The 27,866-nt window shown below is 41.5% G+C and overlaps 7 protein-coding genes and 1 non-coding gene across 8 annotated transcripts; 5 read left to right on the top strand and 3 right to left on the bottom strand.

Moving 5' to 3' along the window:
• The first annotated feature begins 1,247 nt into the window (after positions 1-1,247).
• BCR41DRAFT_389284 (hypothetical protein) lies at positions 1,248-3,026 on the top strand. Its single transcript, XM_022028108.1, has 3 exons — positions 1,248-1,570; positions 1,685-2,644; positions 2,787-3,026. Exons 1-3 carry the CDS (start codon positions 1,357-1,359, stop codon positions 2,966-2,968), a joined length of 1,356 nt encoding a protein of 451 aa, XP_021877538.1. The 5' UTR covers positions 1,248-1,356; the 3' UTR covers positions 2,969-3,026.
• A 527-nt stretch (positions 3,027-3,553) lies between these two features.
• BCR41DRAFT_389285 (hypothetical protein) lies at positions 3,554-5,505 on the top strand (the record flags this gene model as incomplete). The annotated part of the gene is made up of 3 exons (XM_022028109.1): positions 3,554-3,955; positions 4,071-4,834; positions 5,401-5,505. Exons 1-3 carry the CDS (start codon positions 3,736-3,738, stop codon positions 5,503-5,505), a joined length of 1,089 nt encoding a protein of 362 aa, XP_021877539.1. The 5' UTR covers positions 3,554-3,735.
• Positions 5,506-5,745: 240 nt separating this feature from the next.
• BCR41DRAFT_361162 (hypothetical protein) lies at positions 5,746-10,781 on the bottom strand. Its single transcript, XM_022025473.1, has 6 exons — positions 9,828-10,781; positions 9,390-9,426; positions 9,198-9,242; positions 8,824-9,071; positions 6,752-8,686; positions 5,746-6,650 (listed from the first exon to the last, which is right to left on the bottom strand). Exons 1-6 carry the CDS (start codon positions 10,280-10,282, stop codon positions 5,825-5,827), a joined length of 3,546 nt encoding a protein of 1,181 aa, XP_021877540.1. The 5' UTR covers positions 10,283-10,781; the 3' UTR covers positions 5,746-5,824.
• Positions 10,782-12,087: 1,306 nt separating this feature from the next.
• Positions 12,088-13,922, top strand: BCR41DRAFT_412878 (hypothetical protein; the record flags this gene model as incomplete). Its single annotated transcript, XM_022029481.1, has 4 exons — positions 12,088-12,413; positions 12,713-12,875; positions 12,932-13,231; positions 13,731-13,922. 4 exons carry the CDS (start codon positions 12,088-12,090, stop codon positions 13,920-13,922), a joined length of 981 nt encoding a protein of 326 aa, XP_021877541.1.
• A 551-nt stretch (positions 13,923-14,473) lies between these two features.
• BCR41DRAFT_361164 (hypothetical protein) lies at positions 14,474-17,951 on the top strand. Its single transcript, XM_022025474.1, has 7 exons — positions 14,474-15,410; positions 15,518-15,613; positions 15,722-15,912; positions 16,045-17,203; positions 17,305-17,474; positions 17,616-17,745; positions 17,900-17,951. The coding sequence occupies exons 1-7, from the start codon at positions 14,502-14,504 to the stop codon at positions 17,927-17,929; spliced, it is 2,685 nt and encodes an 894-aa protein (XP_021877542.1). The 5' UTR covers positions 14,474-14,501; the 3' UTR covers positions 17,930-17,951.
• Positions 17,952-19,229: 1,278 nt separating this feature from the next.
• BCR41DRAFT_t125 lies at positions 19,230-19,300 on the top strand. Its single transcript has one exon. It is a non-coding gene; the product is annotated as a tRNA-Gly (tRNA).
• A 121-nt stretch (positions 19,301-19,421) lies between these two features.
• On the bottom strand, positions 19,422-22,065 carry BCR41DRAFT_340880 (major facilitator superfamily domain-containing protein; the record flags this gene model as incomplete). Its single annotated transcript, XM_022022221.1, has 7 exons — positions 19,422-19,618; positions 19,778-19,969; positions 20,084-20,240; positions 20,625-20,865; positions 20,984-21,292; positions 21,386-21,569; positions 21,672-22,065. 7 exons carry the CDS (start codon positions 22,063-22,065, stop codon positions 19,422-19,424), a joined length of 1,674 nt encoding a protein of 557 aa, XP_021877543.1.
• Positions 22,066-24,424: 2,359 nt separating this feature from the next.
• BCR41DRAFT_311754 (armadillo-type protein) lies at positions 24,425-26,309 on the bottom strand (the record flags this gene model as incomplete). The annotated part of the gene is made up of 3 exons (XM_022021052.1): positions 24,425-25,114; positions 25,218-25,789; positions 25,904-26,309. 3 exons carry the CDS (start codon positions 26,307-26,309, stop codon positions 24,425-24,427), a joined length of 1,668 nt encoding a protein of 555 aa, XP_021877544.1.
• Between the last annotated feature and the right edge of the window lie 1,557 nt (positions 26,310-27,866).

A 27,866-nucleotide genomic window follows, 5' to 3' on the forward strand; every position in this document is an offset into this window, starting at 1 on the left:
TAATCAGATGTAACCTTCATGAAAAGACAGCCGAACACTATGGATCTAGAATAAACATATGAAGACATTGGTTCTTTGGCTTCTGCCAAAGCAGTAATCCTAAAGTGAAAATGAGCTGCTCTCGCTCAACTAACCTTATAGAGCCACACTGGGTACTTTATTAACGTGGAACACCAGATCAAAGGCCTCTCCATTGTTTAACATCTTTTTTCATATACTCTTAACCTATTAAAACCAAGCCCAGCCACAAGCGAGGATAGGAACCTTAGTCTGTGCAGGCTGCTTTGAAAAGCTTTTGCTCTCTTAGCTGGCACAACCTATTCAGACTTGAAGGAATTTAACCTTATTTTTCTTTTAGATGCAACAGGTGACGCTCTGGCAAACCACATGAGAACACGTCGAATCGGAAAGATATACGCCATGAAAGCCAGTTTTTGGGCATTTGGCATTAAAAAGAATTGTTGATGTCTCCTCTAGAAGCACCAACTCCAATTCATTCAGTAACACAATGAGCCCTGTTCCCAGTAGCGTGGTTCTTGGCAGCTGTACGCATCCCGAAAGAGCTTAATCTCTAGAAGTATATGTAAATAACAGACATCATTCTAATCCTATTTTCAAACTGTGCCTATGGCGCGCCATTGGGTAGTACACTCACCACAAGTGCAGTCCAGTCCTGACACTTATACCCTATTTCCATTTGGACTATTGAGGCCGATAAGTGTGACCTGGATAATCCTATATAAATACCAAAGTCGATTTTTTCTCTCTTTTTTTTTTTTTTTTTTTTTTTTTTTTTGGAAAAAGCAACCAAGTCAGGGGTATGCCCCCATTTCTCTTTGCAGATATTCACGCCTCTAACAATTATTTCTAATTGCTAAAGAAAAAAGAATGTCGCGCTCAACTAACATGATAAAAAACATGACGATCGAACCTCTCTGTCTTGAACACGGTGAACCTATCCCTCGTCAACTTTCACATAACTATATATACAGTACTCGTATATTTTAACAATATCAGAGTGCATTAATTTTTATTTTTTTTTTTTTTTTTGCTGTTTTTGACATTCGTTGTTCCGTGCCCTTCTGGATTCCACGAAGATTCTTCTTTTTTTCTATTTTTTTTGGGTTATTGAGCTTTTGGTAAGACACCATGTGATGAAACAGGAAACCTAAAGGTCCTTTTGTAAACAAACCAAACGCCCATTCTCAATAAACACTGTCGACTCTTTGTCCAAGAGACTGAGTATAAAAAAAAAGGCTTATAAAGGGGCTGAATTGGTCTAAACATCTTAAATCTTCATTACGACCCCCCCAGGAATAATAAGAAATCTTAATTACCATCCAAAACAGCATAGAAATGGACGTGCTAAACAAGCTCGCTGGGGTCAAGAAACTGGCCATCAATGTCAATAGTCCAACACGATTGGGCCCAAAGGGAGAACCCCTACTCTATGGCACACCTGAACAGCCAGCTGTGATTTCGGGTGAGGTCGTATTTGAGTCGGATAGTGCCTTCAAGGGTCAAGACCTGACTGTCGAGGTCACCATGATGAACACCTCGGGATGGACAGGTGTTGTCTCTTTCCACTTTTTTTTTTTTTCTTCATGTAACAGAGTTCAGAACTGGAAACGGCATGCAAAGAATACCCATATTAAAGATTCTTTTATTTCTTCCCTTTTTTTAGATATTGCTGGCTACCATCATTTTCCTTACAGAAGCTGTTCAGTGTTTGGTAAGAAGAGTATTTCGGTCGGGTTACGCTACTCATCCCCAGGGACCATCCAAGCTGGCAAGTACAGGGCAACATTCAATGTACCTGTTAACATTACTGCACCTTCCTCTATGACGAATGAAAAGAGTTGGATGACTTACAAGGTGACAGCACGGATCCCTCGATCCCTTCCAAACGCTGATATTGTGGAGGAACGAGAGGTCTGGGTCATCAACTCCAATATTTCGAGTGGACAACGCCAAGGAGAAAAGCTCATACCTTGTCTCGTTTACGAGACTGGGGATGAACTCGAGCCCTCTGAGACACTGGATAACCCGAAGGAAGAAGCTGAAGAGCCTATGCCTAAATGGATAGAAAAACTTCACAACTTCTCATTGTTTTCCAAGAAGGAGAAGGTTAAAGGCCCTTTTGCCCCTTCCTCAGCTGGAGGCCTCTATTACACATTCGAGGTGCCCACTACCACCTTTATTGCAGGAGAGACTTTCCCGATCGCTCTTGAAGCTCTTCCGTTAATATCCAAGGAGGATTCCTCGCCAGCCACTGCTACTTCTTCTTTTGGAGGTAGCCCTCTCCCTACACAAATCGACATCCCTAAAATCCGTGTTCGACTGGAGCAAAAGATGTTTTATTGGCATGACAATGGCACAGCCAAATTTCCTGAGCCTAGGGAGTTTGGATGTGATTTCCCAGCATCCTTAATCACTGGCGGTGATGAGATGAAGAATGGATGGAGATTACTGCTCAACGCGACTCTACCACGATTGGGTGCTAAAGAAGTCAAGGTTGAAGGTCGGCTTGGAGAAGAAAATGCCACTGATGGGTTGAAGCCAAGTGTCCGATGCCGTAGTCTGACCATCAGACACAACCTTTGTGTCGACCTGATCTTCAAGGATTTAGTGCGCAAGTTTAAAAGTAAGCGAGTGCAACAGCAGGTTCTTTGCATAACCCGTTACAATTTTTTTTTTTTATTATTAATGAAATTTTTTATTAATGAAATTTTTTATTAAGGAAATTTTTTATTAATGGATTTTTTATGATTTTTTTTTTTCTTTAGTACCCATCACTATCACTGGGCCTGCAGGTTCTGAACCTGTCCCATCTCGATTCATTTCTGACAGTAGGTGGGTCTGCACAACTCGGCCAGGCCTGTTGGAGGATAAATTGTTGACTGAAACAGTTGTTCGAAGAATAGACGGGATCTTTACTGCCATAACTAGGACAGATCGAGGGGTTTAACAAGAAAAATTATGTATACCATACAAGATAAAGCAAATAAAAAAGACCTTAATTATAGATGTTCATCAATAGAGTTAATATGCATGAAAGCATGTAAGATCAAAATAAGTAGAAAAAAGGATAATAGGCTTGATCTGTGATAAGTTAGACATCTTCTACTTTGACAGCACCATCTTCTAACGCACAATAAATCGAAGCCCTGAAAGTTTAAAACAGTCCAAAGCCGATATTTTGGGCACAGGCGAACATCGAAATTCCAATAATGAGGCTTTTGTCAGCCAATTGAGGATCTTCGGTCTATCAAAAAAAAAAAAAAAAAAAAAAATCAGAGCAACATTTCAATAGCATGTGCAATGCGTATTACCGCCGATGGAACACAACTGACGTCGGATGCGCATTTTGTGTCCATCTGTCGGGTTTCTACATCATGAAGAAAATAAATAGGGCTCCGTTTGTTCCGATGAAAGGAGGAAAAATTAGAGTATACAATTGACCATGTGGCAAAGTAGATCGGTGAACCATTTGCCCGTGAGCATATCTTTTTTAGTCTGACCCCTGATGTCTACAAGTATTTATAAAAGAGAAGAGAACTGTTGCACGATCCCACTTGGTCTTTTTTTTTATAACCATAAACAACAACGTTCAGGGCAACACACCACGACATAATCATTTCATAATCATCATTCTCAACCTAGTTTTCTCTTCTTTTCTTTTCTCGCTCATCCACATCCATATTTTACTTTACTCTCTTCCTACTTCTATCCAACATGCACTCACAAAAGGAGGATCTCACAGCGAGAAAGAAATCATTATCTATTCATATACACACAGACTACATCGGTCCACATGGCATGCCTCTTGTTTATGGATCTACCTTAGACAGGGTTGGTACGATAAAAGGCACTGTCCAATTCTCTTCCAACTACGACTGCAAAGGACGCGATATCCAGATTATTTATGAGGCATGGGTCGAATCGCATTGGACAAGTAAGCATGCTTTGTGTTGATAAAAAAAAAAGTTGGTTAATTACAATGCTCGTAGAACAATTTCATCTCATCATTTTTCTCCTCTCTCCCTTCCTTTTCTCCTATTAACCTTTAGCTATTGAACATAAAAAGCCCATCCACCACCATAGTCGAGATGTGTTTGGATACCAGACATGGTCCTTCCCTCTGATCCATACTAAACACAATGGCTCAACTGTTGTAGCTGGAGTCTACGAGAAAGAGTTTGAAGCAATCTTGGCTCATCCCATGAAGGACCTTTACCAAGTTCGTAAATCCGTCGACAGCGCTGATTCCACCTTTAACACTTCATCCATGCATACTGCTCAATCTTCTCCTTCTCGTACTTCATCATCATCCTCCTTCTCTGGATTGCGATCGCGCCTTGGTCGCCACGCTGCACCATCAGGCTCGGCATCCAATCCAGGATCCTTGTTATCGCTGTCGATATCCTCACCTGCAGCTAGGTCCATTCTCATTGGGGAGGAAAACGGGCTAGAAGTGAACAGGGTCTTACCTTCCACCAGCTATAGCCCAGATGTAAAAATCAGGTACACCATCCGAGCAGTTCTCCAACGACCCTTTCCCAGTCTTTCAAATGTTGAGGCCTCTCAAGAGATTTGGGTCATCAATTCCATGCGGGATGCATCAACGGCAACACGGTTCGCGTCCTCACAAGGACAGCAAGAGCCGCAGCAACTACACATGTTGTTGCCGCTACAGTTGAAAACTCCACTGCCAAGGCCATCAACAAATCTGCATCGACGATTACCTCCTCGACCTTCTGCTTCGAGGTCTACCTCTGATGTACTTATTAACTCGTTGACACCTATGCCACCAACACCATATGGAGCTCAACAGGTACCAAAAAAAAAAAAAAAAAAAAAAAAAAAAATAGTAATCTTTGTGTCTTTTTACAAAGCCATGATTTGGCCCCTAATGCGCTTTTTTTTTTCTCCTCTAGTTTGTTGCTTTTCTTTGCTACTTTTGTGCCTTCGTCCTCGGGTTCGGATTATGTAAACGTTATGTTCCCTTCAAGACCTCTAGACCGGCCTGACCTTGAAATTTAGGAAATCAGGTGCAATTTTTGTGTCCCTACTCAAAACCAGATTCCGGTGACTGACTTTGGACATATCCGGTCGGTCACGAATTTAACCGACCTAGAAGGATCTCTCGGCTTTTCAAGATGCCTAAGCGGAGTCTTCCCACACACACATATTATATATATATATATATAATTATCCCTGTCTAATAGTGTCTATTTGTCACATGCCTCCACTTTCCGGTAGCGGAGTAACCTAGGGGCTCTATTACCTTACTCTCTCTCTTATTTTTAAACATTTCAGTGGCATCATTCTTCCTTAATGAATCCCCTTAGATAGAAATAGTTATTATAATGATAATGATAATGATAATGATATGAATAGAAACTTAATAATGCTGATAGAAACAACAACTACATATTATATGATGGCAGGTATGCATTAAATTCAAAAGCCAGAGTCATTTTATATGAATCATTTGACAATTAATACGCAAAATACAAGAGCTAAGAAAGAATGATAACGGAAACGATCAACCACAGAAAAAAAAAAAAAAAAAAAAAAAAAAAGCTACAAATACATGACAAGCAGAATGACAAATGGGCCACGAAAAAAAAAAAAAAAAAAATGCAGAATAAATGTGAAAGTAAAAGATAGTTATCATGATACTAAATGATAATGACAATAGTAATAACAGGAAAAAAAAAAAAAAAAAAAAAAAAAAGGTACCAACTAGATATTCCTTTTACTTCCTTCGCTGCCATACGCCTTTCCTTCCTTCCTTCCTTCCTCTTTTGACTTATTTTTTTTACGACGGTGCTTGAGCTTGTTGAACTTGAGAGATATCATATTGTAATTTGTTGTTATCTTGGTATTCATTCACAGCTTCATCTGCAAAGTCCATCAAGTTGCTCAAGTGCATATATGTTCCCAATGGCCACATAATCTTGGGAAACCGCACGACCTTTTCCTCGTAGACTGGTGCACCATCTACCATGCCTACCAATAATTTCTGCTTTTGTTCCACAAACCTTGAATAAGTCTTGCCACCACTACCTCCAATCTCTTCAGGATGGATACACCACTTCTTAAACGCCTTTGGAAAATTCTTCCGCACGATATCAGGCGTGAACGCAACTTCGCATTCTTCCAGTTTAGTCGTCAGGTTCGTCCACTCCTCTGCAATCTGCAATAACTTGGCTGCTAACTCTGAACTGATCACTACATTGTCCTGTGCCGTTGCTGCAGAATCCCCTCCTGAGGGTCGTTTCTTGAATTGTTCAAATGCTTGCATCTCCTTTCGAAGTCGATAGTTTGCATAGCTATGGCATTTGAAATAGACTAAGGCCTCTAGTAGATAACTCAGACCGTCCAATCCTTCGAATTTATCGCAGCATTGGACAGAGAGGGCGGTCGAAAATTGCTTCATGCTACTCCAACACTTCATTGACTCTCTGAGAACTAGATCCGGTCTGGACGAATGCATCTGCTCAAAATGTTTGTCATTATAGTGGAACGCTCGCATAAACGCATTGCTGCTGAGAAAATAGACAATAGCGCCCAAACGTGGATTATTCTGAACGCGGGTGATTTCATCTGCCTTACGCTTAAGTCCGATAGCCAGTGTGCGATATCTAAAATAAAATAAATAAAACCGGAAAATATATTTCTCTTATTAGAAACTATACCTTGTTACCCTTTTTTTTCTTTTTCTTTTTCTCTTTTTTATCTTTACCTGTTATACTCTCTAAAGTATTTGGTTTGCCCGTCCATTGAAGGCTCATTCGGCATAACTGACATTCGTCGTGGTCCTTCAAGCGATGAGCTCCCTGCTGACCCAGAGATGACTGCGCTATTCGAAGACATGGCAGGTGAATCGGTTGAAACCTTGGGTGTATTCACCTCCGCTTCTAACCGCCTACGTTGATAGTCCTCCATCGTAAACTTTTTAACTGGCGTCGGCTGTACCACTGGTGTCGGCTGTACCGCTGGTGTCGAATTTATAGTTGACTCTGGCTGCGGTTGAGATTTTGTAATGCTGTCTAGTGATGAACGAGTTGATAAGGAAGCAGTACTGCTCTTGGTGTTCTGGGAACTCTGAGAAGGAGAAGAAAGAGCAGGAGGAGGAGCAAGTTGAGATGACGACTTTGTGATAGGTGTAGATGTAGAGCCACGAGGATTTTCGGCTTTCCGGCGGTTAAACAAAGGTGATTCCCGGCCTCTGTCCGCATTTTCTTCAACAATATCCAGCGATGTAGGTTTAGGATGGCTATTATTAGTGGATGCTGCCACTGGAACAGGCAAGGATGACATTTCACGTGAAGCATGCTTGTCCTTGTCACGCCTGTCCACCACTTGTTTGTTCTTTGAAGGTGACCGTGAGCGTTGTCGCTTCCTGTCGCGCCGTGGGTCGCGACTTCCATCCCGCTCCATGCTTCTACTCCTATTTCTGCTTCTGCTCCTCTCCTTACTGCTCCTACTTGAGCTCCTACTCCTGCCCTTGCTCCAGCTGCGACTCCGAATTCGACGGCTTTTAATAGGCCTCTCCTGATAATCCCGACTAGAATTGTGCACTCGTTTTACTTTGGATGACGTGTTTCTTTCAGTCTCATAATCTCGTCGACCGCGATTCGATTGAACAAGCTCATGGCTATCGCCACGATCACGGCTTCTCTTTTGTTGCCTTGAATATGATCGTGATCGTGATCGTGATCGACTTCGAGAGTCTCCATGTCGTGGACGTCGTTTTGCCGTTCGGCCACGGTCATCCTTAAGAGTTGAATGTGATCGCCGATCAGTGTTGTCCTTAGATCTTCCTTCTCTCGCATGGTCATCACGAGCATCATCTACATGGCTCTTCTTTGATAGTTTTGATGATGATGATGCTATAGCTGTAGGATCTGGAGACATGCTACTCGAATAACTCCTTCTTCGGCGCAAACTGGCCTCTTTCTTAACGAGCATTCTCTTTGTGGAAGCTCCATTGCTGCCCTCAGTAAGATCCCGTGCTTTGTCTTTGACTTTTCTTCGATCCTCAGTATCATCGTCTTCGCTCATTGAATTCATCCTTGCAAGCTTCTGTCGCTTACGATCAATTGTTGACAATTGCGATGATTTTGAGTCCTTAATGGGTCGACCATCCTCAATCCTACTAGTACTACCAGAATTCTGTCGCCGTTCCTTATCTCGTTTCCTACGTTTTATAGTTGCCTGTGACCGATCCGATTCAGAACTTGAATCCGAATCTGAACCTGAATCTGAACTACTCGACTGCTCACGATCACGCTTTGTCTTCTTTCTTCTAGGGCCCTCATTTTCGGAATAGTGCTTCTTAGAAACACTTTTGCTCTTAACCTTTAATGGCGATGCCTGTGGTGAGAGCGAGCGTCCTGTAGTAGCATTGGATGCGGACTTGGACGAGACTAAACCATTCAATGACTTGAGCCTGGCTTCGAGCTCAGGCAATAAATACTGAGGTATATTAATTCTAACAACAGCAGGCGATTTGGATAGATGAACTTTGCCAACCCGTGGTAGTTGTTTTGCCTGTTCCGATGTAAGTAGACAGCAGTACTCCTTTGATACTGGCCCCTTCATCGCCGTAACTCCTACAGACCTTTTCCCTCCTAAATCCCCTGTCTTTGAGCCCCTGCGCTGCGCAGATTTCCGTCTAGGAAACATAAAAGAAAGAAAAAAAGAAAAAGAGTAAGCAATGAAAGATCCATGATAAAACAAGGCTCTCATTATCCTATGCCTTTATAGTAGCACAAAAAGACTCATCTTGAAGTATTATCCATGAAATCTTACCCAATGCTGTTGTAACGCGCATTGGGAATTGCGTCTGCTTCACTCAAAACAATTCCTTCTGAATCAGGTACAGTGGATTGATTATCTGACTCGTGGCCTGATTCTGAGCTGCTATCATCACTACTGACAGCCAGATCTGGTGGAACTGAAGGCACTTTCCCTGGCTGTTTCCCACCTGTGACAGGTCTAGGAGGTAGAGTCCACGTTGGCAGTGTTGGGCTCATGACTGTAGGGAGCTTTGAAATCATCTAAAATGAATATGAATGGGGGAAACACAGGGATAAACTATATTTTAGCCCGTGTGTTACCTACCAAGGGAACACAGTGAGGCAAATAAAATTTGACGTGTAACTTTAAAATAATTCCGTCCTTACCTCAATGCTCTCACGCAGCATTTCCGGAGGAGATAGTGGAGCACACTGTGGTCAGACCAGAAAAGACAAATAGATTGCAACAACAAAAGAAGAAGAATGGTTAATTTGAATTCGCCTATAGCATAGGCAAAGCGATATGCATTCCAAAAGCTTCTAGGAACAGGAGCCAAGAAAGCAATCCACAAAGCCAACCTGGTGATACACGATCTTGTTTGATCGGATATTGGGGCTAACATGTTATTGGTCAATGGAAATAACAGTAAAAAAAAAAAAAATTAGCGGATACGTAGTGAGTAATAACAGTAGCAAACAAGGGATCTTATAATAACATCTTAACACAGCGATGCGCAACAAATAGACATGCATTGTTGCATAGGAGTCTCGCCAATGGGTGCACAAAAAATTTTTGCGTGAGATGGTAAAAAAAAAAATGGACAGTGTCCCTTTCTGTATTATGGTTTTTAAAGGAGAAAGGATGACAACACCAGATTGCACATTCATGTTCACACACACGCTTGTACGTGGGTGCACAGGTACAAGCGCACATGCCCCCCTTGCTTGCTCTTTTTTTTTTTTTTTTTTTTTTTCATTCATCACACACATTGCACATGCTTTTATTATTTAACTTACCCAAGTAAGGGTCCAAAACCCGCGGCATAGCCAGAGATAGTCCTTGGGGGTGAAGGCGGTACAGTCCAGTCAGGAGTCTTGTTAATGATATTATTGCCAGGTCCTAATAAAGGTTTTTCTACAGATCGCTCCTTTAACCCAAATGGGCGAGGCATGAAGGTCGCATACTCGGATACATTGAGGAGGAGATCAGGCCCTGCATTAGGACTCCTTGAGAACCAGTAGCGCCTAAATTCTGCCATCTTTTGATCCAAATCATTGCCACTGTTGTTTTCATTAGCACCCATGGGTAATGACGATGTGGGATTGGTATTGGATGCGGAAGGAGGAGGGGTGTCAACCATATTGACATAGCTGTTTGGATTAACAGATGTCGGAAGCGAGCTTGAGCCAGGACTGGGACTGGAAATCGAAGGACTAGGCCAGGCTGTCCGAGCAGAGGCAGTAGTCGTCATTGAAAAGAGATGAGATTTATCTTGTAACAGCAAAAGTAGCCTTGTCTCCTACTCGATTTTTTTTACTTCTTCTTAATGTAAATGCAAAGTCTGGGTCGCTGGAAATGGATCCTTCAGCAAATCTGGGAGTGAGCACCCAAACCTTCCAAGACCCCAAGACGAAATGCTTCGGCAATTGGTGAAACACTTTTATGGATTTTTTGAACTTTTTTAAATAAAAAAGAAATAAAAAGAAGGTTTGAATGGGAAGACCAGGCGGGGCGGGGTTTCTTTTTAAACGTTGCGTGCAGATAATGAACGATGGTTGCGATGCAGTTCCATGCAGCGCAAATCAAACCTCGTCCTTGGTAGTAAAAAAGGAACAGGAGACAGGTGAAAGGAGGAGAAGGAGAAGGGAGAAAGAGGGAAAGAAAGAAGATCCAGAAAGAAGGGAGAAAGCGAGAGAAAGGTGAAGAGAGAGTGTGACAAAGAGCAGAAGAAAGAAAGAGAAAAGAAAAAGGATAGCAATGGTTGTTCTTTTCTTTTTTTTTCTTTTTTTTTTTTTTCCCTTGGCTGCAACTCTCGTTCAAAAGGAATTGCAGCTGTGTATACGTGTGTATAAAAAAATATACGTTTCTATAACACACACAACACTATGCGGAGATTGCAGAGGGATTGATCAGAATTTGATGAACACAATATTAAGGTAGTTGGATTCAAATGAGGAATGAAATGGAATAAAGATGAGATGGTTTATGTAAATGTTGTGGTATATGATAGTAGAATTGTCAGAAGGAGTTCAAATGGATCAAATGTGAATAAAAGTGTGTCTTGTGCGTGTGAACACAATTGAATTGTGTGAGGGTGAAAATTGGAAATGGTGTGAAAATTAAAAATGAAATGTGATCATGGACTACACTCAAAGGCCCATTGGGTTTGATCCGATCGCAAAGTATTAAAAGAAGAAACAATTCACACAATTACGATTGCAAGAAAAAAGAAAAAAGAGGAATCGATCTATGACAATCGTGAAGGAAAAGAGAGGCTTTTTTTAATGATTGAGGAAAGGGCGAACAAGACCAGAGTTTTTTCTTTGTGCAATTTAGGGGAGAGGACAAGTAACACAGAACACAGAAATACAGAAAAAAAAGAAGTTCCTGACAATGTCTAATGTGCATGTGTGTTTTAATGTAGACAATGCTTCATGATAATGGCTAGAATCATGAGTGGAAATGAGAATGTTTCTTCTCTTTCTGTTAAAAGAACATTCACAATGACCTCTTGTTTTCTCCTTCCTCCGTATACTTTCTTCTTTACATGAATACATATTCTTTTCAACGGATGAGCAATAAGAGACATATTACTATTACAGTTATTCCAACGCAGCTATGCAGCCTATCTGGTGATCTTTTTTATTTTTAATTCTTCCAAACAAATGATCGACCTTTTTTACCTTTGATTAAGTTTGTCAACCTGAATATGCTCTGGTTATTCCCCGTCCGTCCGGTCTCACGTGCAATCGTGGAGCTCATCCTAATATCCCACATACTCACACAGGCAACAAATGTTTGTATATTCATATCATTTGCTCTACATGGAGCAAAACAATTCTACATTCTGAAAGAGCCAACTTGAAGAGCTGAGTAAAATGTATAAATATACATTGCTCGATTATTTCTTTGACAATAATAAAAGCATAGAAATAAATACATTTTTGTCTTTAGTCAAATAAATAAAAGGACCCTGCAAAAACATTTTGCATAAAGCAGTTGAATAGAATAAACAAATAAATAAAGGGGAAGCAACAAGGAACAACAAGGAACAGCATGAATGAATGTCTTCCTCCTCTATCCTACATAAACCATAAACATACTTCCTGCCTGCTATGTGTCTCCTCCCCTCTCTTACATGCGGTGCTCTGCGATAACCTGCTACTGCTTTATCTCACCTCACGCGCTCTCAGTTCCCCACCACTCTTTCTCTCCATCATTGAAGAACAATTGGGCTATCTCCCCTCTTCCGCTTTCTGCAAAGAAGATTACCTGTCCAATAGGAATGCATTGAATGGTGGCAAAGTAACACATGAAATCGTGTCAAAAATATGTAATCTCGCATCTTATTACATTGGTAATCCAAACCTTGACAGGAACAGGTATCATTATCTGGAGCTGCTATTGAATATAAAATACAATATAAAACAACAAGTAACTAAATAACTGACAATTAAGGACCGTGGTCATGGTATTCCAACAGCAGCAAGACCCTTGACTCTTCTTTTTTATGTCAAATAGATATTAGAATCTATCTCTCTTCTTGACTCGCCTTCCTTCAGACCCTCATTCTGGAATAAGCAAAGTAATAAACGAATACTTTACGTCTGAAGGCTATTCTAAAACAATAAATTTCTTTATAATTATATCGTTCATCCCCTTAAGCATTATGGCTTCATAGGCAGCCTCGATATCAGCAACTACACAATTATCGACCTGGATATGGTCATGATATGGAACTAGAGTACTCTCGATCGTATGAAGAACTGCTGCTGCTGCTGTTGCAACAGCAGGAGTCAGAGTCGGTTGCTAAAATTGCCATCGACTACCCCAAAGATTTCAGAGTATGCATGGGGTTCAGCCTAATAATTTCATTAGAGGAACTCTTTTTATTGACTAGAATTTTTTGCTGCCACGTTCTCCTAAGAAACGCGAAAAGGCATTGTTGGCAAGCAATATGTACCAAAAGAAACTGATGACGCTACTCCTACCTCAAACGCATACAGACTTCAACCACACAGTTTCATTTTTAGGCAAAGAGGGTGTTTACACCCTTGGCCACGGAGGTGTACCATACCATGATCAGAATGGAAAGTTTGTAACAAAGGGATGCCTATACGAAGTATTGGCGTATTGTCGCCGCAAAAGTCCCAAGGAGGATGTGATGAAACATCTACAGAGGCTCGGTATCAACGGTAAGGTAAGTGGTATGATCTTCTCACTCTACATCGTCCTCGACTGTTGGCAGCTGTGGCTACTAAAAGTTCCTACGTCGCCCGATAGCAAGGTTGCCATGCTCTGTCACAGGACAGATAGCACTCTATTCTCCCAACAGTAACAACGACAGAAGCTACAACCGCCGTATGATTTTCGCTCACATTCTAACCACAAAATAGCAGTTCGTACCTCAACAAATATATCCAAATGATATTCCTACGCACTAACATCATGACTCTTCTCTAGGATCCCACGGATCCCACATTTCCTCCCCCTCTTACATTTGCCTATTGCTGTATATTATAATTTGTGGCACATTCTTCCTCCCGAGACACCAGGCATTGGTTCGTCTGGTTGCAGAAAAGATAGTCCTCGAACAAAACCCTAAAGAAGGCCATAGTCGAAGCGAAAAATAGAATAATGCTCTTTTAATACTATGACGTTCCATAAAATGGTTTCTTTTTATTCTAAAAAAATACAAGCCAGCTTTTGACATGAAAGTTGGTATCTGTTTCAATGTTGTTTTACTACTCTTCAACAGTACAATCCCCCAAAATGATCACTTCTCTGACCAAATGCGGTTTAGCATTATGTTACTATTGATGTGTAGTAAAGCTACTTCCTCATTGATCCACTACACGTCGTCTCGACAAGATGTTGGGCAACGTTACTGATTTATTTTCTTCTGCTTGGATTGTAACCGTCGGCATGCTGATTGGCTGTGCCTAATATCGATTGAAGGTGGATGGGTCTGTGCCCAAACAAGGACTATCACAAGGGTTTGAATATCGTCTCGAACAAGGGGCAAGGGAAGCAAGAAAGCACCATCCCATAGCCATCATGTTGCCAATTGTGTACACGTACATGTACAAAATGATACAACTAATCTCCATGAACTGATTTCAGCCCGAATTAACCCTGAAAGTGTTTGTCGTTTGTTTATCTGCAATCCCGTTCATTTGTTCGTTTGCTCGTTCGACTGTACAGCAGACAACATGACAACCAAATGACTGGGCGGTGAATTAACAGGTGACCCATGTGCCTTCCCCTACCCCTTTTTTAAACAAATATTATACATTTATTCGTTCATTCATTCTTTCATTACTTTCTTTCTCCATCATTCTCGTGTCATTTCATTTACCCCTTTTTTTTTTTTTTTTTTTTCCTCTTTTAAAAAAATCCCTTCCCTCATTCCTTTCAAAAGATCATTCCATTCACTGACAGCCTTACAAAAAAAAAAAGAAAAAGACATTATGTCGCGGCCTACGCTTGCAGAGTTGTCCATATCCTTGAACCATGTTCAGTCACTACTCAAACAAATCACAGATGAAGTCAAGGTTTTAAGCGACGGAATTGCAGTCTTAGTGGAACAAGAGGAGGCAGAGGACCTTGAGGAAGAGCTCAACTATCTTGATGTTGATCCTTGGTCCAATGTCAGCGATAAAGATAAGAATGCCGCCAAGGCCGCACGGCAGGACAGCATTCGCTCACTCTTACAACGTAAACCTTCAACCGTTAAGGATGAAACAAAAGCACTAGCCCGGATCTTGAGTCAAAAAAAATCAGGAACAGGATCAGGAACAGGAACAGGGGTGTCGAATGGTAAAGACTCTGAGAAGCAACAGCAACAAAAGCAACAATCATCATTAACACCACCTTCTCGACCCAACTCAAGTTTGCATGATCAAGCCATTGAGGAGGATTCAACCTCATCTGAGGGATCATTGTCCTATCAGCGCGGCCGAAGTGGAACTCCGCTTCCTGTTGAAGGAGACAAACAGGAGCTCGAATCAGGATCGGACTTGACAGCGGCTACATTAGAGGCTGAGCGCGTACCTCACACAATTACAGTCCAGACCACCCCCACGCCTACCAGATTCTCGATTGCCATCACAAAACCAGCTACTCCACAAAGTCCCTCTACGCCTGTACTCTCTACATCAACAAGCCATAGCTCCATCTTGAGTGCTTTGAATACCTATACCTCTTCAACGACAACTACCACCACTACCTCAACAACGACCAACAACGGCACTCATAATGTCCCTCCTCCATTCTGGAGATCCGCTACGGCTCCTAATGTGAATGAAGGGTCTAGACCCAATTCCGTCCTTGGTAATCCTGCGGACGGATATTCGGCGAGGGGAATCAGCGTCCAAAATGTATGTCCTACACAGCCACCTTTCATTATGTAATGTTGAAGATAATAATCATTTCAAGGATACCTTCATTCAAATGACCACACACTCACCTTTTAGATCGTTTTTAGGTACCCCAGCGTCGCTCTCTTCAACCCGAACCCCGAAGCGCTTCAGATTTACAGATTATTGGACAAGGCAATGGTAGTGTCAAAGATCGATACACTGTAAGGAACGAAATCTCTGTATTTGTCATCGGTTTGGCATTGTTTTCAGTGTTTCAATCGAATACTATGCTTAAATCCGCATTCACCATTTCTTTTTTGTGAATGTAGCAAGCGCTCAGATCCAATTCTCAAGGCGTTATATTGCACCCGTCTGTAGGGAAAGATTCATTAAAGTCGGTCTTTACTATTAATTCACCTAAACCTATGGTTGCTTCACAAGTCGAGCGGATCGAGTCTGCAGATTGTTTTAGTAAACTGGGCTTGGTTCCTGAACTTCTTCGAGGAATCTATGCATATGGGTAATGTAATTTTTCGATAACCTTCTTTCGCCTTTCAGAGCAATAGCTCTATTACATGTGTGTAACTTGCATTTTTTACTGATGTCATTGACACGTCTATTTGCATTTTTTTTTTTTTTTTTTTTTTTTTAGTTTGAAAATGCCTTCTATCCTGCAGCAACGAGGCATTCCAATGATCATGACCAGGCACGATGTCCTCACACAGGCAAAACCTGAGGTGGCAAAGACACTGACTTACGCTATTCCTCTTCTCAACTTTTTGACATTACCCGCCACATCGATTCACCCTCAACTTTTGATCTTATGCTCGAATCATGATCTCTGTCTACATGTTCAACGAGTCCTGCTGGCATTAGCTCGGTTCATGCCTACGATCTCATGCCTTATCTGCGCTGAAGGCACAAATGCTACACTGTCTTTAGGAACTATGTCCACTACCCAGCTCAACCTTGCTGGACATAGCACCACTAGTAAGAATGGGTTCATTAGCCGCGGATCACAACCATCTGATTCGCCTCAAGTCATTGCGGCTCATGTTGTCATCGGAACCCCTAACAAAGTATTGAATCTCATCAAGACAAAGCAAATCAGTATCTCAGCCCTCAAAGTCATGGTCTTAGAGAATGCAGATATCCTGTTGGCGCCGCCATTGAAAGATGCCACAGTCAGTTTGCTGTCCATGGTACGAGACCCAAGTGCCAATACGAATGGCGGAGCAGCAACAACAGGGCATGGACAGGACCTATTGCTTTCGCCACCCAATTCAGGACCCACATCACCAGTATCTGCTGCTGTAGCAGCACTTAATGGACGATCACCAGGAGGCGGGGGAAGCGGTAGTAGTCCAGGATCTGTACGATTCTCTGGGTCATTTGGCGATTCAGATAGTCGTCCTCGTTCTTTGCCTGGAGCATCCGGATCTAGTTACAATTCAGGATCGTCATCTTCACTGAGATCCTCACCTTCACCTCCTCCTCCTACCCCTGCTATCAATCAGCCTCAGCTTTTATTCTTTTCAACAGATGTGCCATCCCATGTGCTCGACTATGTGGCACAATATATGACACAACCAACCAAAGCACTCGTGAAGGGACATGAACTGGCATTGAAAGGAATTCTTCAATATTTTAAGTACATGACTGTGGATAATGAAGAGTGGCAATTATCGCTTCTCTTTGATCTTTTGGAAGACAGTGGTGCCAACCGAGCAGTCGTGTTTTGTAACAGTGACGAGTCTATAGAGCGGGTAATACGCAAGATCCGTGAGCATAAAGGATTTGCTATTGGCATTGTAAGTTTACTATTATTATTCGCTAGATGACCGACGGAAAAAGACTTTTGATCACGACTTTGTATTCATGTTTGACTTTTTATTTATTTATTTGTCTCAAGTATTCGGACATGGACATGACGGCACGGAAAGCCGCCATTAGCCGGTTCCGAGGTTCAGCACCCCCATGCTATCTTATTATGTCAGATGAATCCTCCAAGGATCTTGAAACCGTAGGAGTGCCCCTAGTAGTTAGCTTTGAGATGCCTAGTGTCGGCAACTATATTCCTCGGTAATGCACAATGTCTCATTTTGTCTTGACATATAGCATATACTTTGTCGATTTTTTTTTTTCTTCACACGATCGAACACTTTTGTTTTTCTACATTCGCTATGCTCTAAACTTTTCTCTTTTTTTTAACTTTTTATTTAGTGTCAAATGGATTGATCGTGCTAAGGGTAAAGTGGGTGCTAAGGTTACCTTAGTAGATGGTCATAAGGGAGAAGGCCAGGCACTCCGGGCGATTCAGCAACAATACCGAACGACTATTGATGATTTGCCGGTAAGCATCTAAATGAACAAATGACAATAAACCTAAGTCTCATCGACCCATGCTTTTTTATATTTTTTTAGTAATATCATTTTATATTAACACACTTTTTTTTTCTTTTTTTTCCTTTTCTCTTCTGGTAAAAAAAAAAAAAAAAAAAAAAAAGACAAACCTCGCAGAGTTCATCGTAAATTAGTTAATGATAGCTTAATATATAGTTGATTTTAATAAAATAATGAAAAAAAAAAAAAAAAAAAGCATCAGCCTCCTTTGGTGGCAAATCACTGGACTAGGCGAAGCACAATAATGCAACTTACGTATAGACCACCCAAATTTTGTCTAGGAACTGTGGTGAGACAAGTCTAGAGAAACTTGCTTTTTTTTTTTTCGATAACGAAGGCCCACGGGGTTATGTAGAATTTATTTAGATGCTAGCTCTATAAATAGGTTGTCCCATTACTGGCTTATTTTCAAGTTATTTGCCTTTATTTCCAATAATCGGTCTTAACCGCTCAGCTTATAATTTGAAGTTTTTTTTTTTTTTTTTTTTTTTTTTTTTGATAACAAGGACCCACGAGGTCATGTAGGAAGCTTATAATTTGAAGTTAGTTGATATGTTGTGGCTGGTCATTAATAGTTATATAAATTAATTATAACTATTTTATTTTTACTTTGTATCTACTAATCGGAACATTCTGTCGATCCACAGTTAAAAGAACCTTTGTGCAAAGCCTTAAGCTATAGGTGAGTCCACCTCACCTAGAAAGCACCACAGTCAGGCCTGTAGGCTAAGTTATAAAAGCCAAAGAACTTCTTCCTCAATAAAGTCTTCAGTTTTCCCCATACGTCTTGTTCTTGCTATTATCTTTTCCCCTTTTCACAACAAGCATTTGCCGTCCAGGAACTCAGTTTGTGAGCTAACCTATAAAGCTCCCATCTTTCTCTTTCGGCATCCTATGGCGCTGTTTGTCGTCAAGGTTGTTTGTCTTTATTTTCTCTTGTTATTCTTGTTGACACTCTTTGTACTGTCTTTTCCTGATTTTGTGTCTATCTTTTGCCCCTTAAGCAAAGATACACCTACTATTTACAACATAGGAAGGTTTTATATGATAAATTAAAATCTTCCAATGAAAAAATCACTGTCTTAAGAACCGGGGGGTTATACTGAGATGCCCTTAAAAACCGCAACGAGACGCAAATACATAGAACACACTGAAGTGTTGTACCAAGATAAAGGTCTTTATTAGTTTATGATACATATAATACTATACAAGTAACTAGTGCTGAGATGAATGAGGTTGCATACCTGAAGTGTTGTACCAAGATAAAGGTAAGGAACACTTCAGGGACGGAGAGTCCACTATTTATTATAGCGGGGAGGATCGGGTGGCTGAGCTCACGTCCAGGCAGGACGGGGTGGGTTTGAGGGTACCATGACGTCACTTGCTATAGGACGTGAGCTTAAGTTGCCTCGATTTAGGACACCAAATATCAAGGCGTGGTTGGTTTAGTGGTATAATTACCGCCTGCCACGCGGTAGACCCGGGTTCGATTCCCGGACCACGCAATCTTTTGCCCCGCTTTATGTGGTAATCGAATGTTCTCTATTCTTCTTGGAAAGGAAAGAGTATGCCCACATTCTTTTGCTTTTTTTTTTTTTTTTTTTTTTTTAATTTTATTCTTGGTGCCTAAAGTGTATATCGAAATGCTGGATGTCTATCATCAGAAACAAGCAGCTCTGCCATGGGTAGGTGTTTGAATGGATTGGCAACAAAACCCATAGAATAATCACGTCGGTAGTTTTCACGCTTCAGAATAAAACGTTGAGCGGCTGCCAAGAGGACGACCAGGAGTGAGAGAGATATGTTAGCTACATGGCCAGGGACTTTTTTTATTAAAAAAATAAAAAAAAATAAAAAAAAAAAAAAGGAAAAATAATAATAACATTAATAATAATAGAAATAGAAAGGGAATTAGTCATTTGAAAGAATAGTAAACGTCCTTGTCAAGAGGAAAAGACAGAAAAAAATAAAAAAGGTAATACCGTAGCGTGGAGCATCGGCAGTCGGATAGAGATGTGCCCCGATGATACCTCCTATACTGGACGATACTATGAACATGCTCATGGCTATCGAACGTTTCGCGTGACCCCCTAGATTAGTCGTCAGCCACGCAGTAACAACGGGAACAGCAGCTGCCTGTCCTATTGCAAGTACGATTACTCCCGCGTAGTCGGCTATTTCAGAGATATGGAAGAAAAAAAATCCTGTTAGTAAAAAAACGTACGGGGTAAAAGAAAAGAAAGGCTCCATCAGATGAATATGAGCTTCTCCTACTTATCATCACCTACCATAGCTATTCAATGTCAACACTTCTATGCAATAGCCTACTGCTATTAAGACGGATATTCCCATAAGAGCTAGTCCCTTCTGTCGCGTACGACCTGCCAAGATGGTTATCGAGAAGGCGGAGATGGCTCCTGAGATATATATCGGCACCGAAAGCAGCTGTGTTAATAAACATGCACTGTCTAGAGACCCCTGAGCGAATGATGCTTCGGATACAGCTCGAATGAGGTTCCGAAAACTAGATAGAAAAGGCGGTGACACCATACTACTACTACTACTACTACTACTACTACTACTACTACTACTACTACTAGCGCCGCTACCAAAACAGTTGCTGCTGATGCCGTTGAGGACCGTGGCAATAGAATAGGCAATGGCATTGTCAACATCTGGAGCAAGGAGTGCTAGAAGGCGGCTGTCCTTGATGGTTTCTGCAAGGCTTACCCAAGCGTGGGCGTTTACGCAGGCTGTCGAAACAGCTTTTATAAAGAAACGGAACAAAAAATCAGACATTAGCTTTTTACTTTTATAAAAGGCATAAACCAGGCAAGAGCTTGATCTTTTATTGAGGATAAGGGCATTCATATTACCGGGGATAGTTATACACAGGTTCATAGCCATGAAGAGGCAGATCTTTGGATCTTTTAACGTTGCAAAAATGCTTTCTCGGGAGATTGTACCCATCTTTTTCACTTTAATGTCATTCCTGAGTCTGAAGGTCGCAACCGCTGTTTCTCGCTGATTAAGCCAAGAAGCAACCTCGGGAGATCTTGTTAACGTAGGCCTGAAATGGGAAAAAAAAAAAAAATGTCCAAAATAACGGTATCATTTTAGTTGCCTTTTCCATCTACTCTACTGTTCTCCCACCCTGTTACTCTTCCCTCTTACTGGCATAAGCTTACCAGACGATAATAGCTAAGGCGAAGATAGCAAGGCTCTCTACGATGAAGATCCACTGCCACTCTGTAAGGTTTAGTTTCCCACCTAATTGCCCCACTGCTCTTGAGATCAATCCACCAAGAGCGCCTCCAGATAAATTGAATGCCTGTAAGACCGCTATGCGGAAAGTTTGTTCTGATCGTTTGTAGAACATAGAAATATAGATTAGAACAGAGGGGATTAGCACTGCATTTGCAGCTCCAAGGAAGAGCCGTAATAGTAGGGCTAAATAAAAAGACTTTGACCAAGCAAGTATAAATGTAATAGAGCCACTAACAATCAAAAAGAAGATTAATAGTTGAACTTTACAAAAAAAAAGAACGTTTCGCATCCTTAACTGCTTATCAAGCAAAAATAATTCTTACCAAGTGCATATAGATGCCAGTAACCAAACCTTGGGGGGCCAATAGGACATCGCCATATTAAATGGGATCACTGCGAGGCCATACCCGACAAAAAATAATGACACGAACCACTGAAACTGCTCAGGAGTGACGTGTAACGCATCGCCAATCTCGTAGAATACTACATTTAATAGGTTTAACCGAGCTTTTTTTTTTTTTTTTTTTTTTTTTTTACCAAAAAAGCAGATAAGTACTTGTACAAAGATTCAAGGTTGAGTAAGCAGCAGTAGTACATTCTCTTCCTTACTAAGGGTCGAAACGGCGTAGGACATCCCTAGGATAGGCAATAGCTTCCAATCAATCTTCCTCACTAGTTGCTTCTCCTCCTCAGACGTGTAATTAAATGGCCTCCCTGCGTTTGCAGAGCCCCCAGTGCTGTGCCCATACACACTCTCATCGAGGATAGATAGGACTGGCGCCACAGGGGTACTAGGGCCTAGCGTGTTTATATATCCAGGCTTTAGTGAGCCGTCAATACCAATTACAAAATGCAGAGGCTTCCACTTGTTTCTTCTATTATAGTCGTTACTGTTATTCCTTTGGTAAATGTCGTCGGAGCGGCAAAGGTTATAGTGGCTATTATCATTGCTGTTATTGCTACTGCCATTGACCACAGCTGTTGTAACATTGGGTGTCCGCATATTAGTCGCTGACAAAAGTGTTTGTTCTGGAGCCGTCAAAGAAGAGCAGGCTGTTGAAGTTGGGGGTGGATATGGGTCTTCATCAAAAGGTGCTTCAGTGAGTGATAGCAAAGGCGCCGCTCCGCTCTCTTTGCAACTTGAATAGTGAGTAGGTACTACAGCTAGTGGAATATAACGTAAAATTCAGGTAAGCGCTTGGTTTGTAGCTCGCCCTTTGCCAAAATGAATGCTTCATACCGATAATTATGAGTAAGCGAGCGTGAATGTGGAAGGCTTACACAAAAGCTTGTTGCTCAAACGCTGATCTCGATGCCATTCCTCATCATCAACTCCATCATCATCATTGGAGCCGTCAAAGCTGCCGAAGCTAGCAAAGTTACTGTTGCTGTGATAAGGCTTGGGATTTCTGTTGTCCTCGCTTGAGCTATTGACAGCATTAATCGTGAAGGGGCTTGATTGAGTTGAGAGCATTAGGGTTTTTAAAATTCTAGAGGGAATGGGTCGGGGGAATTGTATAGTGTTCAGGAAGCCCATTGTACATTGGACAAAGAACAAGGAAGAGAGAAAGAGAGAGAAAGCGAGCGTATAATATATGCAGTAGTAAAGTGTGAATGAAAGGGTGCATAGATGGCGCGAGCAATGTAAAGCTTGTCAAGTCATGTAAGGTAATGTGTCAGTAATAAAGCTGTAAAAGCTGTGGATGAAGAGAGAGAACAACAGCAAGAAAGATGCAGGAGCCATGACGGCCTATAACTTCTATCTGTTTTGGAGTGCTACACGTCCAGGTCCGTAGCAAGTTGCTATTATTGTGGGCAGTTGTAAGGGGAAATTAAGTACAGTATATGAGGCTATACCACTTTAAGGGAATAATGAGATCAAAAAAGTGGGGAAGAGCGGTTGGAAAGAGTGTAAAACAAGTTGATCAATAGAAAGCGGGTACACCTTCAGCCGAATATTCTATTTCCTTGGTTCTACCTTTTCCATGGCTGAGCTTTAGTACTTGATTGATATTCCTTTAGCTGTGCTGATGATATAAAGCGACAGTGGGTGTCATAATCATCATCTACTTTAATCATGGTAGCGCTAGCAGGAGAGTCGTAGCACAGATGACCTTGATTAGAACCGTTTCAGCCTATTGCTGCTCAGAGTCACTTACAGTGTAATACAGGTGTCCTTGCGCCTTTTTTTTTTTTTTTTTTCATCTATAAAACGACCTGACGGTATATCCGCCACATTCACTTAGTGGTATCTTGTGATCATATATATTAATATAAACACCAAAGTCAAAGTACTGGTCGCTTCTAGCGAAGGTCTGTCTAACCATATTGGATCGATTTTTTTTTTTTTTTTTTTTTTTTTTTTTTTCAATAATGGTGAGTCCACGCTATTGTACGCGCTTTTTGGAAGCACGAAGTAAAACTGAACAATGAAGGAGCGACCGACGCGCCTTGGTCTATGTTAACATTTTCGATACAAATTTTTATTATGCAGCCAGCGTACACCAAAAAAAGTTTTTTTTAAGAGCCGCGCCATTCATCCTTTTTCCATTCTTTTTTTCCATCTTTGTTAATAGTTATCTATTACAGGAGTTTTAAACGAAAGTTTCGTCTTTATATTATATTTTCGTCTTTTCGTCTCTTGATGATTTTACTCATGGTTAAAGAGTCAAATTGCATGCATACTGCTTGTTTGGTAATCAAAAGCATTATGCCGATAAACGCGTTTATCACTGGCGATCTTTATATATAGCTTTTTTTTTTTTTTTTTTTTTTTTTTTTGGTCGCTAGTTAGTTGGATGGAGACCATGGCATCAATTTTCAAACCCTAATTCAGATCATTGCCATTAAACACTAGCCATCATACATTGATCCAAGAAGCCTTCAGTATCCATGAGTATGCCTCACATACTACCTTAAGTTCACCAAAGTCCTAGCTGGGCTGTCAAAATCGAGCTGTAAACTCTCCATAGGACAAGTAAAGTTGCTGGACATCAGATGTTGACTGCAATCTCGAATATATTTAACCTTCAGTTAAACTTTCCTTTTTTTTTTTTTTTTTTTTTTTTTTTTTAATAGAATTACAATACACTACAAACCAAAAATACGTCTTTCTACAGGAATGGTGTACAGTAGTTACAATATAAAAGAGGGAAGTGCATTCAACAAACTATGAAAAGAAAAAAGAGGAGCAAAAACATAAAAATGAATAATACAAATAAACAAGAGGAGAAAAAAAAAAAAGATAAAATGCATTGGTAAAAAATAATGAGAAATAAAAATGACAAACGATTGCTGATCGCTTCCAAATTCGGTTTCTGAGCTGGCTTGTAAAAGGAGCTACTTTTCCCCCTGTTGTTTAATTACATGTAGCCATAGGGATTGAAATCGTTCATTCCGATTATCCCCACATTGTTGAAGTGATTGTTCATGCCGGGAAAGCCATATCCAACCATATTACCATTGACATTACTGTTAGCGTTCATACCATTCATATTGTTGACACTGCTCATGCTCATATTGCCGTTCATGCCCGCCATACTCGGCATCGGCATCCCACCAGCCATAGCACTGCTCATGCTCATGTTGCTGTTCATCCCTATATTATTCATCCCGTTCATGTTGTGGCTGCCATGATGTCCACCGTGACCGCCGTGGCCCCCATGAATTCCATGGCTAGGCATGCCATTCATACCATTCATACCACCCATCGACATGGCTCCATTTATGCCGTTCATACCATTCATGGCCGCCATATTGTTGTTCATACCGCTATTGAGGGCGAGATGGTTCATTGGGTTAGTGAGATTCGTCATCTGGTCGCGATGTAATTTGCTTTGGATACGTTTGCCATAAGGCGTGTTGCGAATAGCGGGCAGCAAGGGGCGGATACACTCAACCAACTGAGCACGTTGTAAAGGATCAGCATAGTCAAGCGATGTCTGCACAACATAATTAGCGTACGAATCACGAAGTAGCTTGTCTAAGCGAGACTTGTTGATCATTTCTTCAATCAGAAACTTGCGCGTCTCAGGTTCAGCTACACGGATACACTATTCTCATTTGAAACGAAATAGAGAGGTATTCAAATATAAATCACCTAAACATTATATCCAATGCATTGCAAATGGGTATCCGAACACAAAATATATATACCTTTTCCATGACATTCGAGCTAAATTTCTGCACTGACAGCACGCAGACATTTCCGATAAAACGGCGGATCAGGGTATCCGTAAATCGATTGTCAGCCAAGTCCAATACGTACTGAACCACATAGTTGCCATAAGGGTCCTGTACGAGAGTTAAAGCATTAAAAGTGATTTCGCGAACTAATTGGATCTTTTGAGAGGGAGAGGCGTGATCTATGCAGCGCTGCAGGACACAACATCCATGGCGATGAGTGGCCACTTCGATACAATGGGCACTGATAGCGTTGTAGATAAACTGGTTATCCTCGGAAGCAAAGCGATTCAAGCACTTTTGAATGACATGGTTGCCGTTTAGATCCTTGATCAGCGTCACAACGCTTGGATTAAGGGCTACAACGACAATAGCGATCTGTTGAGGGGTTGACAAGAACTCTATCATCTTTTGGACGGCACGTGTGCCATGCATGTTCAGTGAGATATTGACAAGCTCTGGAGCGACTGTCTCAACAATAATAGTACGTTGTTCATCCCCGCAATATTCGAGTAACTTTTGACAAAGGTAGTTGCCAAAGGGATCTGTTGAAAATCATCGCACGAGCAAAATATAAAACAAAAGAAAAAAAAAAAAGCGTTATACTTTACCCACGACAAGCTGATTGATTATTATTATTAATATAAAGGCCTCCTTACCAGTCATAAGTTCTACGAAATGGCCAAAAACTTCCCCGAAGATAATTGCAAGGTACTTGTCATTCTGTTCCTCAAGCTTTTTTTGAAGATAACGACAGCCATGCTGATCTTTGCAGAGGGAGTAAATTTGCCCAACAAATCCCTCAAGAGCCGCACCAGTAAATCGGTTAGCTTCGATGTCAGCCGTAGGACGCTTTTGATTAGCTTTACTTGCCAATGCTATACTGTTCGAGGCTTGCTGCTGCTGATGTTGCTGTCTAAGCAAGTTGTTCGAAGTAGCTGGTGGGCCATTGAAGCCATTAGTGGCGACAGTAAAAGGAAAGCCAGCGCTGCCAACCAACGAGTGAGAGGGTCCCGCTCCAGCGGGAGCATTAACGTGAGAATAGAATGGGGTTGATCCTGCCATAGTCCCAATAGTCATACCAAGTCCGGGACTAAGAGGAAGGGCTGTAGATGCGCGCGTAGTTGAAGGCAAGATGTTAGAATGCACATAAGGGCACTGGTCACCGCGTGGACAGAATCCTTGTTGAAATTGCAAACAAATATCTGGAGAGCCGATGTCCGATTTCAAAAGAAAGTTTTGATGATGCTCCGTATCACCAAGATCATCAAACGCTGATAACGCCGGAGTTTTGCTGAAACGCGTTGGGATTTCTGTTGATGAATACGGAGTCGTAAGTTTCGGCAAGGCAGATTTGAGTGAATCTTCAGAATTACTGGTTAAACCAAAACCGACGAGGCTGTTGGTGCGCTGAGGCATATGAGGCACCGTAGGGACACGTTCTGACAATGCCTTACTATATTGTGACCAATCAGACTTCAGGCTCGAGTCGAGACCGGCCGACTGGCGAAGCCCATTAGCGCTTGAGATCTTGATCGGATGATAGGGGTTGAAGGAAGATAGAGTTGAGTTGTTAACAAGTTTGAAAAAAAAAAAAAAAAAAGAAAGGTCGTCATATTGATGTTTATGCCTTTAAAGATTAATAGACTCATCCAACATAATCTTACCATCGATGGGAAACTGTCATCATCATTGCCCATCCGGAGATATTGTAAGTAAGACGTGCCGCCACCAAGTCCAGCAGAGCCAACACCTCCAAGCCCATTCTTGTCTTTCCAGATACCATCGTCATGCAAGACCCTGTTCATATTAAGTGAAGGCAGTCGGCTGCCTGTACCTGTACCCGCGCCTGTGCTCGTATTATCATTATCATCCTCAAAGATAAATCGCTCCGTAAACTTGGAGAAATGTGCATTATCATCGAATGTCGACTCTGAAGGTGACGAGCTTTCATCATGTCCTACACCTCCTGCTCTACCGATCTTGGGAAGGCTGCTGCACGTGTAGAGAGAGGAAAGAAAAAAAGGGGATGTCAGTCACTTGTATCGTATGCATAGCCCAACTACAACAAAACAACAACAATGACAACGATAGTGGCAGTAGCAGTAGCAGTAAGGAGGATAGGGGTATTAGCAATATAGTCCTCAAACAACATTCGCCACCTACTCAATTGAAGACTTTGCCCTGTCGATTGACACTTTTTCCATTTCGCTCCAGAGGTCGGCTGCATCATTCGAGTTGCGTCTTGAAGCTGGAAGGGATCGAAGGCTTGCCAATGATTGCAGAGGTGAATCTGATGGACCAGAGAGTGAGCCTGATTTGGATTGTCTCGATCCTGATGTTGCCCCATTACCCTTAGATGCAAGCATGGCTTGCTCCTCCTGCATTTGCTGAATTTCCAATTGCTGCATCTGTTGCTCAAAAAGCTCCCGCTTTTGCATACGCTGACGTTCATGCTCGAGTCGCTTCTGTTCGATTTTTTCAGCCTACAGGATCAACAGAGCGGGAAACTGTAAATAACAAGTGTATGAAACACATGGTAGACAGAAATTAAAAAAAAATTGTACTAGCAAAATCACTAGTTAAAAACCTACTACTTCGCGGTCTTCACGCTCCTGGTCT

The sequence above is a fragment of the Lobosporangium transversale genome, assembly GCF_002105155.1.
Source record: "Lobosporangium transversale strain NRRL 3116 chromosome Unknown BCR41scaffold_46, whole genome shotgun sequence".
Classification (NCBI taxonomy): Eukaryota; Fungi; Mortierellomycota; class Mortierellomycetes; order Mortierellales; family Mortierellaceae; genus Lobosporangium; species Lobosporangium transversale.